At 37.1% G+C, this 21,970-nt stretch overlaps 1 protein-coding gene across 2 annotated transcripts; it reads left to right on the top strand.

Moving 5' to 3' along the window:
- The first annotated feature begins 411 nt into the window (after window positions 1-411).
- LOC150078951 (uncharacterized) lies at window positions 412-19,574 on the top strand. Of its 2 annotated transcripts, none has more exons than XM_090383474.1 (3): window positions 412-489; window positions 14,487-14,523; window positions 18,348-19,574. In XM_090383474.1, exon 3 carries the CDS (start codon window positions 18,426-18,428, stop codon window positions 19,452-19,454), a length of 1,029 nt encoding a protein of 342 aa, XP_090239600.1. In that variant the 5' UTR covers window positions 412-489; window positions 14,487-14,523; window positions 18,348-18,425; the 3' UTR covers window positions 19,455-19,574. The 2 variants fall into 2 exon arrangements, with proteins under 2 accessions (XP_090239600.1, XP_090239601.1); XM_090383475.1 differs by lacking the exon at window positions 412-489 and adding an exon at window positions 13,675-13,771.
- Window positions 19,575-21,970: the final 2,396 nt, after the last annotated feature.

Below are 21,970 nucleotides of genomic sequence, written 5' to 3'. Positions count from 1 at the left end.
CCTAAAGAACTGTAATTAACAGCGCTGAGGTGGAGAGAGCAGGGCTTCCCTTTTGAGTTATTCTCAAAATCAAATTTTTAACCAGTAATCAAATTTGCGGACTAATCTTATAGTCCGAAAATTTGATTATTCGTTAAAAAAAAATGTTTGAATGTCATTATTCAACAGCATAAAATAAATTAAATACCACTCTTTTAATATCACAGTATACAAAAGTGTGATTCGCAATTTTTATTTTTATAAGTCGGAATGAAACCGGAACACCAGCAATCACTTTTCTTCCTCCCTTATGTCTGAATCTGATAAATGAGTTATTAATGTAAGCCAGCGGAAATGGAATTAACAGTTTCTAACGGAACCGGAAACGAAAATTCCATGTGAATTTGTATAAAAAGAAAACTGAGACTTCGCAGGCAATTACAGAAGTTAGTGGATGTAAGTTCCTTCGGGAAAGAGGTACTATCAGAAACTGGAAAATAGTCGTTAAAGGTAAGCCCAAACTCATTCCTAGAATTGATTAAAGCTGAATAGAAACATTTCTGTTTTTATCTGTCTCATAGATGTTAACTTCATGCTTTATTCATTGAAATGCATTTGTTATTTTGTAGGGAACATAATTTATGTGAGTTTTTTTGTTTTGGTTTAAACCTAAATACTACATTTCTTCGATAAAAGTTGACACCCATTACATGTTTAGTTAATATTTAACTATTACGAAAAGCATATGAGAATCTCTTAATGAACTCTAGAATTAAATGGCCAAATTTTGTTTACTTTTACCTCATCTTGTTCAATTGTAAATGAAATGTAAACCTTGGAAAGTTTTGGCTATTTATGGGTGCTAAATATGATTTCGCTCAGATCCAACTAGTGATATGTAAAAGTGCATTTATAGTCATTAATTGTGTGTTCGAAGGTGATTTTCGTATGAAGGACACTTTATTGTATAAATTTTATTAACTTAGCACGACGATTTATAGAAGTATTAGAACAGAGCTGTTGAAAGTACCACAGTCCACTTATAAAGAATAATGCTATACTGTATAAAGACCATTCAAGCACTTTGTTCTCGCCGGGAGTACAGTGGTTATAATCACTGTCCACCCCACCCGGGTGGAAAAGGCTCAGCTTCGAAACCTGTCAAATGACGCGAGGAATTTTTATAGGAGTTTGTTCACTTCGTGGCTGAGTTAGTCGGTCCCAGGGGTGGATAACATTGAGAAAACTTGGGTTTTTTGTCCAGCAAAACAGGAAATTCGACCAAAGAACACACGCAATTTATGAACATATTACACAGATGATTTAGTCCTCGAATTTCCCTAACAAAACAATCTTCTTCACATACTTCGAGAGAGACCAATTTTGTTCAGTCTATGTTGTTAGAAGAACTCGTCTCAAGATAAGGTATTTTTGTTGGAAAATATAATACTCATCGGAAACGTTCTTGCCCATGTAAGTGGCAAGTTTTGAGGAGGAAATATGTGAAGAATATAATGAAACTGGGACTGTTAGACATATCAATCATTCATATTCAGATTGAGCATTTTTTAATCCTTTTAATTAATTTTATTCCTTTTTAATCCCGTATTTTTAATCCCACCCCCCTCTTAAGCTAAGTTTTTATCTAATGGTTTGTCAAGTTCTCTCATGATGCAAGTAAAAATCTAAATCAATAGGTAAATACTGATAGTGTTTTTTCACACGTATGAAAATTATCATTAAGAAGCATATAAAATCGACTATTATAAACGCCTTTATTAAACCAAGCTACATGTTTAAATCTTTCTTGTAACAAAGTTTAGATAAGAAGTATCTTACAAATGAAGGCGTAGTACGAAGATGTATAGAATGTATAACATACACTACCTTAACCAATGCAAAGTCGAGGAATGAAAGAAGGTTTTTCCCCCTTATATTAACCATTGAAAAATGTACTTCATATTCTCAAGAATTCTGAGTTTTATTTTGCAGTTGAAGGATGCAATTAAATGGAAAAGGTAATTAAAATTTCACGATATATAACTAAATTGTAATATCACATATTTCAATGTTATCTACATACTGCTGAATGTACTGATCTAGGTGGTTTCGTTAGTGAATGCATCAAGGACATCTTCAGTATAGAGGTAATTATTCACCAAGAGACGTAAGTATTCTATTAAAGAGAAATCCTGGATTAAGCTATTCTTATTAGAGAGAGAGAGAGAGAGAGAGAGAGAGAGAGAGAGAGAGAGACGATTCGTATGAAATTTAGAATAATACTACAAATTTTAATATATCTATTTGATATTTCTTTCTCTTTTTTCCTGCACGTAGATTTCAAATGCTTTATGAGTACGCTATAAATGTTATCCAAACTGAAGAAATGATCAAAACAGAAGATGTCTTTGAACCTTGGAAATATTCGACTCCAAATTCGCAAGTTTATGATCATGACGATGAATGGCAAAATGACAATTAATACAGGGGCACAGATTGTGGAGGATGACACACTGGCCAGGAGTGAGGTTGAGGATGGAATTTCAATTGGCATTTCATAGTGGTTTTGGCCATCCATTGTCTCTAGTACAAGGCTGACAGAAATGCTGAACGTAATGATGCTATCAAGAAGCCGAGGTGGGAATGATGACACAAGGCACGAGAGCGCATCATTGGAAGTGTATGTTCACTTGCCAATATGCATATTGAACAGGTTTTAAAACCCGAAATAATTTGTAGAGAAAGGCACTACTCTCTCTTCTTACAGCCTTGATTGAAGACTTCTCCAGTAGCCAGAGGGAATCCATCTCACATCTTTCAAAAGAGTAACAAATGGCGATATATAGTGCCAACTAAGTGCTGCCAACCGAGGAGGACTCTTATCGGTGGAGATATAGCCATTTCAATAACTCTACCTTGATACGATCTTGATTTTGAAGAGGTTCACGGGAGTAACACATTGGTAATAATCGTCGTCATAGCCACAACGGGTGGAAAAGGCCCAGGTTCGAATCCCATTAATGACGCGAGGAACTTTATAGGCTTTTTTTTTTCACTCTGTGGCTGAGTTAATCGATCTCAGATGTGGACAGCAAAGATATTCCTCCCGGAATATCACATTTATCTTTCAGTAAAACAGGCAAATCTACCTCGGAACACACACACACACACACACTCAATTTATGGACATAATACAGACAGTGGATGAGGCCGTTCTCGGGTAATCGTAATATGACTTTTTTTGTCCTTAATCTGCCTCCATCAGAGTGACTCTTGGAAATGTATTCAAAATACTGAAAATTATGCGAAATAATCATATTAGCCATCTGCTTATATTTGTTTCATAAAATGCCTTTTTTTGCTGCGTGCGTAGATTAAGTTAATTTGAGCAGTGCATGAGAAGTAATCGCATCCTTGACATCTAGAATAGTTTAAGAAACTAGTATAGTCTGATTAGGATCTCGGACTCTCTTGTGAACCACACGACCCCTGCCAATCTTCACAACCCACCACCTGCTACTGTGATCAGGACTGTAGTTTGTTCGACGACTGTTGTATAGATTCATCTTTCACAGAACAGATTAGTTCTCCTAAATCTGAAGTAAAATGTCAAACAATTAATACATTTAACACATTTATAGTAACTTCCTGCTCACCTGACTGGAGTGGAACACAGATTCGCGACCTTTGCGAAAAGGACAATAAAAATCCTTTGAAATCATCAACTCCAGTAACCAGTAAAGGCAGAAAAATAACTTACAAAAATCTTTACTGTGCCATCTGCAACAACGATCTCGACACAGTTTTCTGGGAAATTGTACTGGAATGCCGCACACCTTTTCATAATTACGGTAAGCTTTCAGATATTAACATGACACGTAACGTGTTAGAGAGTATATTTTATGAAGGCCGACCCCACAATAAATGGGGTATAATGCTCACAAACGAAAGAGGAGATTGAAACTTTTATTCCTGCGAAATTTTCGGCGTACGATATAGGTCAATATTTAGTAACGTGAGGTACTGCACTCCAGATGTAATATCAACATGTTTACCATCCTGGTCAGAGGACAGTGTCTGTGAGAAGTGCCATCAATATCAGGCAACAATTCTGAGTAAATATAGCTACAGAGCCTACAGGAACGTGCATTGTGCTATTTGTAATGATGTTGACTTGGCAATATTTTATTGTGCTACACAGTATGGTAGTGGTAGTGGAGTGGGTGGTCCAACTGTTCTTTTTAAACTCGACCCAAATAAAATATTCCAAGAGCGGGATGGAAATATTCGTTGTGGTGAGCATCAGAAATATGACCCATTTGATAAACATTGTTATAATATTCCTTGCGGTATCGATAATTACGAAGAAATAGATGGAAAATGTGTTCCTCTTACTTAAAAGTACTTTCTTAATGTATATTATGATCATAGCCTAAATTCTATGTATCAACATTTCATTGTTATTATCATCTGTGTTGAAACGAATGCCTCTGCTGTTCCATTGCAAAATACAAGGCATTATTTGTGTTTAATTGATGGAGATGTATCTGACTGCTTTTTGAAGGTTACTGGCTTATGACGTTCTAATTTAGATTTATATTTTTTGGAGAAAACTGGCCGACCGACCTGTGTCCATTCCTTCTTCTGCATGGATTTCTAGAAGGGGATCTTCCTGTATGGATGTGCTATCTGTGTCCATGGTTGTGTCCTGAAAATTTTTCGACACATTTGCGTTTGAACTATGAGATATGGTATCTATGGCTGGAGTAGGAGTTGCCCCTGGTATTGTCAGAGGAGTATTATTTGCCTGGTCAGAGAACTTGGATTGTTGCTTAGAAAGAACATTTCTAGCCCAATCAGAAATTGATTTTTTTAGTGGGAACTGTTACATCAGTTTGAGTAGAGACTGTCTGATATTTTTTTAGAGCATTGGCATAGGTCATGTTTTTGGTTACAGTAGGAGCAAGAAATTTTCTCGCTTCTGGGTAACTTACTTTGTTCTCAACCTTGTATTTTACTATTTTTTTCTCGGTTTTCCACTTTTCACATGTCTTTGAATATGCAGGATGGTCAGCTTTGCAATTTGGGCAGGTCATTTTTGTTGCTGTACAGTTACTTTGTATTTGATCTGGGGATCCACAATTAGGGCAGACAGGAACTCCTCTGCATACAGTTTGTGAGTGGCCATGATTTTGGCATTTGTAACCCCTTAAAGGGTTTGGAATGTAAGGTCGGATGCGGCAAAGTAAATAACCTGCTTTTACAGAGGAGAGTAAGTTGGGTGTATTGAAGGTGAGAATAATATTTCTTGTAGGTGTAAGTTGATTATCTTTTTTTTAACTATTATTCGTCTTACTTCAATTACGCGTTATCCTTGCAGCTCTTGGGTTATTTCTTCCTCGTTGACGTTCAATAAGTTCCAATTGGATATCACACCCTTATATGAATTTAAGGTTGTGTGTGGAGATATTTTAACTGGAATGCCAGCAAAGCTTGTAAGTTGTAACAACTTCTCGGAATGTCTGTGGTTGGTGGTTTCTACTAGTAAGTCTCCTGATTGCAGTCTCTTCACCGTCTTGGGAGATCCTGCAATACCCTCCAGTTGTTTTTGTATGACAAACGGAGGCAATTTATTAATGGGCTGACTAGTAAGAGAGTGGATAATTAAGAACGATGGGCAAGGTTGCTCCATCCGATCAGTGATTTGTCTCTTTGGATTATCGTTCTCAATATCCTGATGGTCTGTGTTTGCCCTGTTTGCTCCTTATAGCCCTTGGCAAGTTGACTTAACTGCCAAGATTTCCGGCCCCGAAACGGGGAGGTAGGAGCAGTGCTGCTAGGAGTCCAAGCGGTTAAAGTGTTAGTTGGTTAGTGACCTAGAAATATGGATAAAAAAGAAAGATGGCTTTTCTTTCTGTGTTCTAACTTTTGGCTTTTCAAGTGTAGAACGGTTTTAAAAAAATAAGTCTTTAGAGAAATGTACGAACTTAAAATAACTTTAATCGCCTTTGAAGAGCACTTTATAAATCTCACCAATATCGCTTGGCCTCGAAATACTCTTGGCACCCGGGGCCAATCGAAGCTGGTAAACTGAACATAAACAGCGTAAACTGTATAGCGAAATAAAATAATTGTGATCATATAAATATCGAAATACCAAAAATTGGATCGCACAATTCAAATAACCGTTTGAATATTTAGTCTCACTTGATATTGACAAGTTCATGAAACATAAAGTAAACATCAAACAGAGGATTATTACTAATAAAGAAAATTAAAAAAAGTGGATATCCATCGGCAACACAAGGAGAACCATCGCCATCACGAAACCGCAAAATAAACTAATTTTAAATATTGAAACACCAAAAAATCGGATGGCATTATTCTTCTAATAAATGTTTGCATTTCATATTGAGAAAACAAGCAAAGGAGCTTTGCTTTGTATCAGCATATAGAAATTATTCCCAGTTATGGAACATTGAACCTAAAGGCATCCTCTGAGCAAAATTCCGCAGCTGGAACTGTTTTGCATTTAATGCAAAACAGTTGCAAACTCCCATAAATGGCAAGTGTTTTTCTCAAGGTCATCATCTCCATTTATGGTAATAAGGACCAAGGACTTGCTGTTACATATCAAAAATATTTATCTGGATGAACTTTACGGTTATTTTTAAAAGGTCATTTGCACAGTACGATTGCCCACTTTCCTCACCGTATGGAAAAGGACTGGTTTCAAATTCCAATTCACATTTGACAATGTGATCTGGAAGGATAGTCCACGGCTAGCGTTGCATAGCTTTATCTCCTGGAAATTTGTTTTATTATTCTAACAAGCTAGCTAAGCGACCAAATTATTCATGCTATTTCAGATACCATTAATATCTCATGTCTTTAGTTGCCTTAGTGGAACAACTATTAACATTTGACCAAATTTACTGCAAAACAACCAACGAAACTCCATGTTTCTATATATTCTCTTCCGAATATTTAATTCATTGACTGTGTAACGTTGACAAAACCTAGAATCCAATCATTAAATACCACTGCCTTTCAGATGGGGATGAAAGGAAATAGGAAACTAGATAAGTGGAGCTGAGAAATGTTATCGGTGGTTATAATTGAAGCGAACCAATTTTGCTTCCCGTAATTGAAATCCATGAATCAATCATGTTTGTAGAGAGCATGCAGAAACTAAACGCACAAAAGGGAAAAAAAGACCAGAAAATGACACCAGACTGCGTTTAGCGTAGCATATGTATCCACAAAGCTGATCGGTTATAGCACGATATGAGGTATTTATATAGACAGAAATATATTTAAAACTTATCCGAGAAATGATTGGATCATGGTCATATGTAGTCTGAAGTATTTGTTGCTTCTACTGGCGTGGTGAAAACGTATGATGGAGCATCAATCTACATAAAAAAGATTGTGTCCAGATTTCCTCTGTCTGGAAGGAAGGAAGGAATCATATATTGTTGCACAAGATCAGTTCGACTTTCCATTTTTTTATTTTCTGTTTGCTGGATGAAAAACCCGAGTTTCCATGCAAAAAAAATCATGATACCCTCGCCTGAGACCGACTAACTCAGCCGCATTATGAAAAAGCCCCATAAAATTCGAACTCAGTTCTTTACCACCTGGTGTGGGGAGGACGGCGATCCAACCAACTGTGCTACCCATAAGAGCAGTTTAAACGTGCGTATGGCCGAAACCGGCATGTGCAAGCTGTCTGCTGAATGTGTGTTTTGATTGTACAGGGCACGTATATGCCGTCTTTAAGGCGTTACAGAATTTGCAAAAGGTTGGATACTATTTCTTTAAAGTGTGGATGTGGGCCTTTGAGTTTCTGTTTTTTTTTCTTCTTTATTTTCAGTATCCTTAACAATATCTGTTCAAAAGCTACACGTTGCGTTCCTTGATAGGTAAGGTAAAAAAAAACATCTGTACTTGTTGTTGTTGTTTGAGAGCTATCGACGCAAGAGCAGCTTAGGCTATAACGCGCCTAGTCTAAGTTAGGAGAGTTATGTGGTTCAGAAGGGAGCCAAGATTTTGCTTTATAATTTTATAGCTTTTCATAAATGGTATGTTATTAATTTTTATGTTTTAGTAGTATCCGATTAACTTAAGGAAACAAAAAACGTCGTTAAACTTTAGCCGGTCATCTAAAATTGTTTTAAGCGTTAGGTTGTTTTGTGCATTCATTATTGTTTTAAAAGTCCTTAGACGTACTCTATTAAATCTTGGACAGTTTACCATTAAGTGATGTACCGTGGGCAGAAATTGACAGTTATGGCATTGAGGAGGGTCTTCACTTCTGATAGGTAAGAATGAGTCATATGGGTATGCCCGATTCGCAATTGAGCAAGGATCCCTTCTTAGTGCCTGTTGAATCGGCAGCTGGTAGCCCATAGTCGAAGTGTTTGTTTAATTACACGAAGTTTGTTGTTATTTTGATATTTCCAGTGTTGTTGCCATTGTTTTGAACTGCTTGGTGGATTAAAGACTTGTAATCGGTATACGGTATTGAGCGAAAGGCATAGTCAGAGGTGGCAGCTTCTCTTGCTGCTTTGTCTGCGCTTTCGTTTCCAATTATTCCTGCGTGGCCTCGGATCCAGCAGAACCTGATATTGTTTCTTTGTATCAGCTTCGACACTGAATATTATACCTGTTGTAGCAATGAGTGTGTTGTAGTATTGGCATTATGCAAGGCAATAACAGAGCTAAGCGAATCTGTGAAAATTATGCTGTTTGCTATCTGTTTACATTTAATTTGGTTTATGGCCATCAAAATGGCTTGTAATTTGGCGGTAAAAATAGTACATTCTTTGGGGAGTTGTTGGATGAGAGTACAATCTTCAAAGTGAATCGCAGCTCCTAAACAAATCTCTCTTTTTGACCCATCTGTATATATGAAAGTGTGATGTTCATATTGTTCTGTGTATGCTGCATGTAGTTGCTGGTAGTTTATTCTCGGTGGAGTTGTTTTCCCCCAGATTTGAAAATACATGTCATATATAGGTTGAACTGAACCCCATGGTGGAATGGTCTATGCAATCGTAGTAGCTATGGTGTCATAATTAAGCTCTCGGCTTACCAACAAATCTTTCAGACGGATGTTCGCACGTCGATTCATTCGTGGGTAGGCTTGGTATATGCGTTCCCAGTTAGATGAAAACAGTAATTCTCTATTTGGATGATCAATGACAGATTTTATCTTGACGGCGTAGTTTAATAACAAGTTCTGTCGTCTCAGCTGTAGTGAAGGTTCATGGGGTTTCTGCATAAAGGCTTTGTACAGTTGAAGTGCGGAAAGCTCCAAGTGTTATACGGAGCGCATTGTGGTGCATATGGTCTAACCATCTCAGTGCACTTGGTTTCGCCGAGTCGTTAACAGCTGCTCCATAATCTAGTTTGGAACGAACTATAGGTCGATAAAGTTTGAGCAGTGTATATCTATCTGCTCCCCAAGTTGTTGCGGAAAGAACTCTGAGAATGTTTAGTTTCTTTAAGCACGAAAGTCTGAGTGTTTAATGTGCTCAATGAATGTTAGTTTCTTATCCAAGAGAAGTCCTAAGAATCTTATACTTGGTACTACTGGGATCATATATCTGTCAAGTTTCAGTTCAGGATCAAGGTGTAGATTTCGTTTCCTACAGAGTATACATGCTGCTTTTCTGTGTAGAAATCCGGAAGTCATTTTGTTTATTGTTTCTTGTAGCTGCCCTTCTATGCTTGGCATATTCTGAGAGTGGTAGGGAATACTGAAATCGATAACATATAAAGCTGCATCAACGGTTCTTGGAATGTTCTCAATTATGGTATTTATTTTAATAGTAAAAAAGGGTAGCGCCAAACACAGACCCCCGAGGCACGCCTTATTCATGGGTAAAAATCTTTGAAAGGGTTGTCTGCAGCCTAACTTGGAATGTTCTGTTTTGTAAGAAATTCTGGATATATTTAGGAAGATGACCACGTAATCCAAGGAGGTACAGGTTTGGGAGAATCCCATAACACTATGCCGTATTGTAAGCTTTTCTATATCAAAACAGATCATGACATGATGTTTCTTTCGGATGAAGGCATTCCGGATACTGTTTTCTAATTTTATAAGTAAATCCAGTGTTGAGCGATTTTTACCGAAACCATGCTGCGCTGGAACGAGAAGGTTATTTCTGTTTAAAAACCATGTTAAACGAGCATTGATATATTTTTCCATAACTTTTCCTAGGCAACTTATTAAAGCAATTGGACTGTAGTTTCTTGTATCTGGGGTAGAGAGATCCTTTCCCAGTTTTGGGAAAGCTAGAATTATTGCATGATGCCAACTATTTGGAAACTGGTTTTCTAGGATAATTTTGTCGTACAATTCAAGTAATGCCATTTGGGATTGGTCGTCAAGTTCCTTTAACATCATGCAGTGAATTTAGTCTGGACCTACAGCGCTTTGCTTTGTCTGAGATAGAGCTGTTTCAATTCATGGAAAGTTAATGGAAGGTTGTTTTGTTCATCATTTCTTGTAGAAAAATTCAGTTTGTGCTGTTCTGTTTTATTTTGTATATTTAAAAACTGAGAGTATATGATGTGGTTACTGATATTTTGGAAAAGGTTTTGCCCCGTGCATTGGCGATTTCTGAAGGCTGTACAGTGATTTGTCTGTTACAGTTTAGGATTGGAGATGGATTGATCTGGTATCTTCCATTCGTTTTGCAGATTTTATTTCAGACAGTTTTAGATTGCGTGGAACTTGTTAATTTGATACAAATTTCATGCAGGATGCTTTCCTAAGGGCTCTCCTAACATATCTGGCTCTCGCTCGTGCCTTTTTGAATAATATGAAGTTATCTGTAGTGGGGCATCTTTGAAAATTATTCCATGTTTTATTTCTCTCTTTTTTAGCTTGTAAACATTCTTCATTCCACCATGATTTTGGATGTGTTGGAAAGTGAGACGATGTTTTTGGGATAGACTGCTCAGCAGCTTGGATTAGTTTATTTGTTACATATTGTACTGCTGCATCTAACGGTTTTTGCTTGATAATATCAACAACTAAGGCCCCATTGCTCCGTGTATATTGTCTGTAAATTGCATGTGTTCTGAGGTCGACTGTTTGTTTTCTGGGCGAAAAATCCGAGTTTCCGGGAGAAAAAACCACAATATCCTCTACTGAGACCGACTAACTCAGCCACATTGTGAAAAAGACATATAAAAATTCCTCCCGTCGAACCCAGGTCTTTTCCACCGGGTGTGGGGAGGACGGCGATCCTACCAACTGTGCTGCCCACAGGGGTGTGGCGAGAATGTTCTAAAGAGGAATTCACAACATATCAATGTGCCAGAAAAGGAGACCACTGGCTAACAGTCGAGGTAAACGGTAGTCATCACGTGCTGCTCAAGATAACAGCCATTCCCTCAATTAACTGTAAACCCTCCTTGTAGTCAATCAGACTACAAGGAGGGTGTACAGAGATACATTTCTGAGCGCATCATTTAGCAGATGGGCTCGTGGATAGTCGTACGGAGCAGGTGAACGGTGCCCCTGTGCTACATTAGACACAGGGGCACCGTTCCTGGACAGTGGACGAATGGAACAGCGTTGTTTAGTCTGCTGGATCATAGTTTCAGATCCTATCTGAGCATTGTTTTAGACCAAGTTTTTCTTTCCTGTTGAAAGATCCCAGTGCCATCTGGATACATCATCACCATGTAGGCTAACGTTGTGTAGGATTGGTTCGAGGATCACATCCAAGTATTTTATGTGCTCCACTGACTGAAAAATTCCTCTGGCATCAACCCTATCGAACATTTGTGGGATGCTTGCGGTGGAACGCAGCATTCTGTAGTCCTCGCTAGACGCCGAACCCTGAGATGTTCCTCTGTCCAGCTGGTCCAGAATACCTGAGGACAACTTTCATGGTCTAGTGAAGCCGACGCCGTGCCGGGTGCAGGCAACTATCACGGCCCAGAATGCAATTATTAGGTAGATTGTCATAATGTTTTAGCTAATGGGTGTATTTTATTAGTTGCAAGTCAGTGAAGGAGTAACTTTTTTATTGCAAATAATTAAGCAATGAAAATTAAATACGTTGTTCATTACTCGGCTTGAATACCTACTTTCTTGTGTGAGCATCACTCTCGCTTTTCTTCTCCTCCTGAAAAGGAAAATCTTCGAACAACTTTTTTCCACTTCTTTCCTGAACTGGGACATTGTTCCTGATCTTTCCGTAGCCTAGTGGGGAGGAGCGGGAGTGCAGTAGTACACGCTCTTTGAGTAGACCGGGGTTCACGTCCCTGAATGCTAAATATGGTAAATCTGCCAACCCGCACTGGACCATCGTGGCAGATTATAGTCTATTTCCTTCAACATGAACTGTTCAGGAGGCTTCCATCCTGCGTGGGTTGATAATGGCTGCAGTTTGCCTTCCCCCTCCCTTGATCTTTATTCTTAATCGATAATTGACATTCGTTATTAACTGAGTTAATTTGTACTTCAGTTCGACGATATTTTCGTTGTTATTGATAAGGTCAAATGTAATATCTTAGAAATTTATGATGGAATATCAGTCATATTTCTTAAAAATTCTCGAATACATTAATGCCAATTTTTATTAAGTTCTCCAATTGTAAAACAGCAGGTCTGCAAACGTTGTTCTCGAGGACTCCATCCTTCATTGTTTCATCATCTCAAGGTGTCTTCTCACTACAAACTTTCCACATTAAACGGAAAATGCTTCCTGATGACCCTAAAATCTACAAGGTCATCCATTCAATATCCAATGCTCATACATTAAGGAATTGTATGGAATTCAACGAATATTGGATCACTGAAAATAATGTCTTTAAACAAGTAACTGCAAGTTATGACGGCTTTATTCCAGGCGTTGGCTAAAACCTTTAGTGCTCTTAAATGATTATGTCAGGAAGAAGTCGGAGTTGTTGATTACTTTAAAGATCTTGGTGTGCCCATGCAACATCCTCTTCATCCATCGGATCATTTAAACAACATTGTGCTCTAAACCTTTCATCTTCTCAGTCTTATTAAACGCACTACTCCAGCTTTCAACAGTGAGACTGCTATTGCTTTAACTATCAACTACTTTAGCTGTGCTTGACTATTGTGCTGTTGTTTGGTCTCCTTCCCAGAAATATCTTTCGGGCCCTCGAACGCATTCAAATCAAATTTATTCGCTTACCTTGTTCCAAGAAACTCATTGAGTTCCATCACAGATATTTCAAAGCTCTGTGCAACAGGTTTCGATTAATTCTTCTTAGTCTACAATATAATTTCATAGTAATCTCCTCGTGAAAATTCATGTTTTCATTAACCTTTCTTCTTGCCGCTTCATAGAACTAATTATTCATCTATGGATCCAGTATTTCGTGTTATGAAATTAATTAACCTTCACATGGTTGATATTTTTGTTCCCCAAAATTCGTTCAGAAATTTTTACTTTATTATGTATGTTTTGTTATATTAAATCACTAATATATCCATTATTCTAAATAAATAAATAAATAAAAAAGAAATAACCAGGTATTCAAAAATGAAAGGCTTGTGTCCATGTTGTTGCCTCCCTTACGCCTGGCGCACATAAACAGCCTGTCTAATGAGATATTGGTTAAGCAAGAGACCCGTCCAGCAGAACTGGAAATGAAAGGTCAAGGTGAAGTCCTCAGAAAGAGAATTTAAACTTGGTAGGTGTTGCTAAGCTTAAATAGTCAAAACTAGTTTCAAATAGTGAAGTCCTGCAAGCAAGACGTGTCATCCGGACCAGCAGAATATACAATAATGGTAAGACTGTGTGCATTCATTGCTAGTATTAGAGAATAGGAAAAAGATGATCTCTTAAAAGTATCTAGGTTGAATGAAATCGTTCATTTAAAAGAAATAAAAAGGACTATTTGTTAATTGAATGTTAAATGAATAGCAGGCTGTCCAAAGATAGACATTCTTACCCTTCTTATTAAATTAACTCATTGAAATCGTTGCTTTTTGATTTTTGTTTTGAAAAGAGAGTAACGTATGTTATTTCGTTGATTTTATTTCACTAAGTTGCTACACTTTATCTGAATTTACAGCCATCCCACTTTCGTATATTTAACTAAAGCAGTTATTTAAATACCACGAAATACCATCCTAGAATCTCATACATGAACTCCGCAAAAATATAGCCAACCATTTCGAAATCGATATATTTTTACATGCTTTCTTTTATTTAATCATAAATCAGAATGAAATCCTAACTAAAAGAGTATTAATTTCGATACTGATGTGTGTTGATCGCTTCTCTGAAATATCAATCGGTAATAAAATAATTTATCGAGTCAGGCCGGTTCTTTGGACATCCGGAACCAAGCATCCTGAATTTATTCAGAGGAAATAATTTAAATAATTTAAAATTGCATTTTGTATCTCTAATTTTTAGTTATACATTTATAACTCATTTTGGACGTACACTTATTTCTCTATTTTATATTATTATTAAAATCTATTTATTTCCCCTTAGGAAACTCTCTGTGGATAGAGCACACCGCAGTTGGCTAGTAAGTATACATTTCTCATTCCTTATTTTAATATCAAAAGAGGAAGTAGTAGTTATTAACGTACGTTCTTTTAAGGTCCATACTGTTAGAATCTTCAGTACTCTGAGTCTAAAGTATTTTATTAGAAGCTTACCGATATCAATTAGATTGTCAGTTGGAGTTACTGGTAAAAAGTCGTAGAATTTCTTACAATTCCCACATGGTTTATTGGGTGGAAGATAAATTTAATCGATCGTTAAAGCAGTGCCCAACACTATAAGAGCTGCAGGGTTTCTAAGGAGGTTTGGAGAGCAATTTGCTTACAAAAAACTGTTGATCCTATGAGTATGGCTACTCCTCCATGAGCACATTTTGTAAGAGACCTGTCTTGACGAAAAATAGTACAATATTTAATTGATACAGATATTTGGGGTGTTAATTTTTTCTCTTGTAGGCAGATACCCACAGGATGATAACGATCGATTAACTCGTATATGTCATCTATGTTGCTACGAAACTCTTTACAATTCCATTGGACTATGTTGTTCATTGTGTAGGTTTAGAGTTACAAGTCGAATCTGTCTGATTTTTAGACGTGCTCTGTTTGTGAAGGTCAATTTTTTTTTATTTTTTTTCCATTTTTGGGAAGAATGGAAGTGTGTCCACGTCGTCTTCAGCATAAAGGTTTAGAATGCGTTCATCATAAGTATTATTCTCTGCAATATCCATATTTGTAGTATCAGATTATTTCTTCCTAGCATAATCTGAGTTTTCCATTTCACCTGAAATAACTGGAGCTTGAGTAGTAGGTGGTATTGAGAATGGTGTATTGTTAGTCCTATCGACAGTTTATTTTGTGGATTATGGTGCAGATGATAAGAGTGATCGAGCCCAGTCAGAAATTGACACTTTTGGCGGAACTGTTGTATCCGTCTTAGTTGAAATTGTTTGGTATCGCTTGGATGTTTCAGCATATGTGCGTTTAGGTATGTTTTGTAGATGTTTTCTAGCTTCGGGGTATGTATGTGACTTTCGGGATTTTTTTCTCCAGCTTCCATTGCTCACAGGATTTAGAAAAGGCTGGATGGTTGCCTTTGCATTTTGGACATCGTGACGATTCGGCATTGCAATCAGTATGAATATGATATGTTCCTTTGATCTGCAGTTTGAACACACTGAATTTCCTCGGCAGACAGTTTGGGAATGCCCAAACGTCTGACACTTGTAGCATCGAATAGGATTGGGGATGTAAAGACGGATGCGGCAGTTTAGGTGTCCTGCTTTTACTGATGAAGGTAGGTTCGGTGTAGAAAAAGTAAGAATAATGCTGCGAGTAGGTACAAATTCTCCATCCTTCTTTAACATTATTAGTCTTGCTTGAGTAACTTTCTGGTCCTGGAATTCTTGAACAATCTATTCCTCCTTGACGTTCAATAGGTGCCATTCGGATATGACTCCTTTAGAGGCATTAAGGTTAGTTTGGAGAGATACCTTATTGGAGACTCCACCAAATGATGTTAGTTTGAGGAGAGACTCAGAATGTTTGCGGTTGGTGGTTTCAACTAATAGATCGCCAGATTTCAGTCTGCGTACCATTTTTGGTGATCCAGCTACACTTTCTAAACATTTTTTATATAAAAAGGAGATAGTGTACCTAATGACTGATTCGTTAGCTAATGCAGTATAAGGAAAGATGGGTATTCCATTTGAGGTATATCTGTTTTCATCCTTTTGCGGTTTTGATTGTCACAATTGCATTGTTGTAAATCCATAGGATTTGCAGTCTTGAGAGGCGGGAAATTTTCATTTTCCATGATTGCTCCTTTTAGCCCTGGAAGGATAATTTTTTCTTCCAGGTTTCCGGCCGCGCCACGGGGAGGCAGGAGCAGTGCCACGAGGTGACCAAGCGGCTGGTTGTTGTTTTAGTGAGAGCTATGAAAAAGAAACAGAAAGGTGTCTTTTCTTTCTGGGCTTTTGCCTACTTCCTGTAATGCCAAAGAGCTACTCTAGAAAAATTAGGAAAACGGTAATCAGAACAAAAAGGAATCTCTATATATCAAAAGCTTTTTGAAAAGATCGCTTTAATGAACGCACTATAATCGCTTGGCCACGGAACGCATGGCACCCGGGGCCTTAAAATGAAGATGAAAGGAAAAAGATTTCATAGCATCCAGAAAAAAAACAATATTGTGATCGTTCGTCGGTTTTATCAGGGACAAGAAGATTACCACTAAAGTTTTAGCGGTGACCATTCACTCTCAGAATACTCTAATCGTATTAAACTTGCTATTCATTCTCCTATTTTAAATTATCATTAAGTACAAATAAGAACTCTGGAATGAGTTGATCTTAGGAGAGAAAATTCGTCAGAAATTTACAATAATGCTTACTAAATTGGCTGAGTTCCTACTGTGAAATTATTCATGGTTTCCTTTTTTATAATTTCTTATAATTACACTACAATTATCAAAACTTAAGAAATAGTAAGAAAGTGGAGAATATCTCCGGAAGAAATTGAAATATTTGCAGTTAATTAACCTGTAATGAATCCTTCAGGTGCAAAGATCACGCGATAATTAATGGAAAAATGAGAATGAATGCACTTCAACAAATCATGGAGAACAACGCACTGGCGAAGAATAAAATAATGATTGGAATGCCAATTGCTAATCAAATTGGTTATGATCGTCTGCTTACTGCAGTACAGGAATGTTGTACGCTGTTCATGAAATGTCTTTGTTCATGAGGTACAGCATTCATGAGAAGCATTCATGTGAACGAGTGGAAAGAAATTGCCCTGATGCACGACAGTACGCTCAAAGCTCCAACTTGGTATTCCTTAGGGAGACACTTCTACTATGCAACATCCTCCACAATCTCATAAAGGTCATTAAGTAGCTTCTCCATACGGTTAATGGTCTCATCTTCAAATAGTGGTTAACCAGTCTATAATGATATGGTTATGCATTATTGCCCTCCAAGCTAAATTGGACTTTATACACTGCTAAAAATCTCTAACTAAGACTTTTCGAACACTCGCACATGGAGCTTGGTAATTCTGTCCAAAGAGATGCCTCACCAAGCATCCATAATGTGATCAGGGTATAGCTGTGTGTATCTCGAATCACCTCCCGAAAGAAATTAGACTAACAGTATCCTTCGTCCAGTCTTATTGGTATATGATAGCGGTTGTCGCAAAAGTTCCTTTGTCCGCCATGAGAAACAGATGCAGTTGAAGTGGGGCTGTCAACCTGTTTCTTTGTGCCACAGTCGACGGTATTCCTTATCAACCGAAACTTTTGGCCTTACGTCTGCCTTCTCCATAGTACCAAGTCCTGACCAAAGGAACATTCTGTCAAACCAGTAGAAAACCGAACAAAAACAGTGGACCATCTGGTCACATTTACTTGAGAGAAACTATCTTATAGCCTTCACTGTCTCCTCAGCTTAATCATTCAGTCCAATGAATCATTTCAGATATTTTTAAATTGACAATAATCCTAAGTGGCGTAAGTGGATCACCTAAAGAAAATCAGCTCGATTTCCTGCTAGTTCCATTTTAAAATAAGCATGCTGAACGAGCTATGTCACCATAGCCTGTTCAGCACTATGGAATTAGATGGCGTGAATTTTTAGGAGATATGTGACATAAGCAATATCCTTTGGGTAAGAAGTACTCCATCCATTGTATATTTACGTTGCAGTTCTAATTTTTATATGTACAAATGAACAAATTTCGCTAATTTGTTATAGTAGGTGTGTTGTTCAAGTTTGAAAATCATTGTAGTTAAACAAGAAATTCTCCATTTTATCGCTGTAGAAATTTTAATTCTCTTTATTCACAGGTAATAGGAAAGAAGAAGCAGTGACCGCAGAGAAGAAACTATTTTGGTCTACATCAAACTACGACAATACTCGCCACCATGAAATTTCTGCCAATTGCATTTTGTATTGCCTTCGCAATATTGCAATCCTCTACTTCTGTGAATATTAGCTACCAGGAAATAAAGGATCTTGGTGTTTCGTGCGAGCCACACGACAGTTGCCAATCTACAAATCCTATCAACTGCAACTGTGATCAGGACTGTAATTTGTTTGACGACTGCTGTGTGGATTCACCTTTACCTGAAGACAGAAATAAACCTAAAGCTGAAGTAAGCTGTCAAAAAATCAGTGGAAGCACCGCCTTTGTTGTAACTTCATGTTCACCAGAATGGAGTGGAACTGAGATTCGAGACCTCTGCGAAAAGAATAATAAGAATCCTTTGAAATCATCAACTCCCGTAACCAGCAAAGAAAGAAAGGTGACTTACAGAAATCTTTACTGTGCCATCTGCAACAACGATCTTGACACAGTTTTCTGGAGAATAAAGTTGGATTGTATCACACCTACTGCTGGTATCGGCGACCGTACTAGAAAGCAAATGGAAGATTACCTGTTGGAAAATATATTTTATGAAGACCAAACCCACAATGAGTGGGGAATAATGCTTGAAAATGAAAAGAGTGAATCGGAATTTTATTCCTGTATAACTTTCTACTTACCACACAAATCAATAAGTAGAAATGTGAGATACTGTAATCCAGATGTAATATCGACATGTTTATCATCCTGGTCAGAGGAGAGTATCCGGGAGAAATGTCATCAGTATCAAGGAGTCATCGAACGTGATTTTAACAGCGAGGTCTACAGGAATGTGCATTGTGCTATCTGTAACAACGCTAATTTGACCGGATATTCTTGTGCTGCACAGTTTGCAAAAGGTACTGGAGTCCGCCAGCCAAGTTTTGTTATGTATTTAGACCCAAATGAAAGTAGCCAAGATCCGAATGGAAAAACTGTTTGTGCAGAAAGTCAAAAGTATGATCCATTTGATAAAAGTTGTTTTGATCTTCCTTGTGGTGTAGATGATTACAAAGAAACAGATGGGAAATGTGTTCCCCTTACTTAAAAGCACTTGTGCAATGATATCCATATCCATGGACTCTATTATTGTGATTACTGAAGTCCATAAACAATGTGTTCTTCTTTAAAAGTGCTTTCTTCATATACCGCATGATTATAACTACATATTCTATTATTTTTTCTTTTTGTGTATCAGACTTTGCAATTTTTGTAATAAAAATGAATAAGTAGTTTTATTTTTCATTGGAATTTCTTATTACTTTACTCAATAAAATAATTTCACATGCTCTAGTATCTATAAGAGCCATTCATTATTTACAGAAGCCAGTATTCAATGAGCGCATAACGATAGATACTGTCCAAAGAAGACCATTGAATGCATCACACAATCATTTTAAGACAGATTTTAGTGTAATGGTGGCAAACGATCAAACGGTGGACATTCTTCAGCTGATTTAAATTCCTCTAATATCATTCGCTGGCCACCTCAGCTTTCATCAGCATTAATTATTCTAAGGCAGTAGCCCATTAAACGACTCAGTTGATGAATTCTAAATAACAAATTCAATCGGCCAATGTCTTCGAAATTCTTCAATTACTTTATACTGAACAGACGTAGTATTCAATGTAATCAGCAATACACTTCTTCACATGTTATTGATTACCTGTTGGATTCTCTGTCCGAGATGTAATGTAAACTCAAATTCATATTATATCAAATACAAGGAATTTTTTGCAACCGCATGTGTCAAACGTTTTAACTTCGAACGCAGGTAGAGGGTGAGAGGAAATTGTTCTTAACTGCTCTCCCTTGAAGAATTAAGATTTTCAGCATTAATATAATAACTGAATGTGTCATATTAAGGCAACTTAAAAGACCAGCAAGGCAAAAATAAATGCAAATAAACAAATAAATAAATATACACGAAAAATATAAAATATAAAAAATAGAAAAATAGATATTTAAGGACATATTACATGTGGGTGGATGTGGATGTTCTCGGGTACGACAGTTTTGTGGCGGTAAGATTAGAGTAAAATGAAATGCACTGGGAAGTATCGAAGAGTTGTCCACAAGGGTCAGCACAATGAAAAATTCTTTGGAACTGCGTACAAATGATTTTCTGAGCAGAAACTTAATTGTTGCAATGTTTGGCCCATGTCGTGGCGGTTTTCACAGAAGTGAGATCTTGGAGACAAATCAAAGACAGAGTTTATTTGCAGAAATTGACTGTCCAAGACCAAATTCATGATGACAAAAAATTCCTTTCACTGCTTACAGTCCTCTCTCAGAGGTGGTGGAAGAACAATAAAAGAAGTAATCAACTTAAAATATTTAGGTATTTTAACATATAGCAGATTCCTTTTTATATAATATGCAAATTATCTTAGAGAGAAACTCAAGACAACTTTTATGGCAATTTCGGAAGTTATGCGTACCGATTGGGAGTAAAAAGGGTGCACTAATAATTTGATGTACTGTTGTATAGTAATACTAATCATGGCCTATGAATAGGATCCTGATATGCCTGGATGCAAACTGTAATGGTTGCTAGGTGCCTAATTTTTCCCTCTCTACATTGTAAGGTTGTCGCGCTATATTCTACAATGCATATTCTATTAACATAGATCAGTTTCTGCTTCTTCATCTATCTTAACTTACAGATTTTGATTAGATTTGCAATGTTTGGAGATGGTAATGAAATCTTAATTTTGAATCAAATGCCAATCGTAAATTAATGTGTTTGAGCAAGAGCGATGAAGATATCTGAAGCACTGAATGAATATCTAAGGTTAATTTTTAAGGAAAAATAACATTTGGGACGGATATCGTATGGTTTCTACTAAGGAATACTCGTTTTCTGGTGGATGTTCTGTGATAGTGCTGAGAAAAATGCATGGTATACACTGTGTTGGTCCCCTACTAGATATGTTACTGTCTAAGATAATCCCAACAGTGGCTAGACTATTAATGATTGTTTCAGAAAGCTTAGGTTAGTAGGGTGATTAAAATCGCCAAAAAATCACGTGATGCAATGTAGCTTGTTTAAATTCCAGGTTGCTGCTTCACCTACAATTTCAGCATCAGATAGACAGATTGACATTTTAATATTGCGAATGACGTTGCTGAAATGCCTTAATGCAGGGTTTTCCAAACTTTTTTACTCGTGGCCCCCTTTTGGCTTCGACAAATACCCATGGATCCTCACATCCTAGCTCATTTAAATATGGGGTGTCCGGACGACAGGTATCCAAAATTAAAAATTGATATCTCAGAAAATGGTTTATTATGTGTGATGTATTACACTCTACCGTTTCCACACTGACACAAAAAATAATTGAATAATAAACTGTCACTGTTAGAGTATACAATAAATCGTACCTCATAGGCTAATGTGTAGAAAGTGATGTTTTTTCGTTTCACAAAGTCCTTTAAAGTTGAGAGTGATTGTGGTCAACTGAATTCTCATATCGGGTGCGACACCCAGTCTGTAACGATATTTAAATTTTGTTTAAAAAAAATAAGTAAAATTCAAAGTATTCATTACAAGAATTATCCAC

This window comes from Mastigoproctus giganteus, chromosome 10 (assembly GCF_048544385.1).
Source record: "Mastigoproctus giganteus isolate SK-2022 chromosome 10, ASM4854438v1, whole genome shotgun sequence".
Lineage (NCBI taxonomy): Eukaryota > Metazoa > Arthropoda > Arachnida > Uropygi > Thelyphonidae > Mastigoproctus > Mastigoproctus giganteus.
The sequence above is the reverse complement of the archived record's forward strand: the minus strand, read 5'-3'. Positions and strand labels throughout refer to the sequence as shown.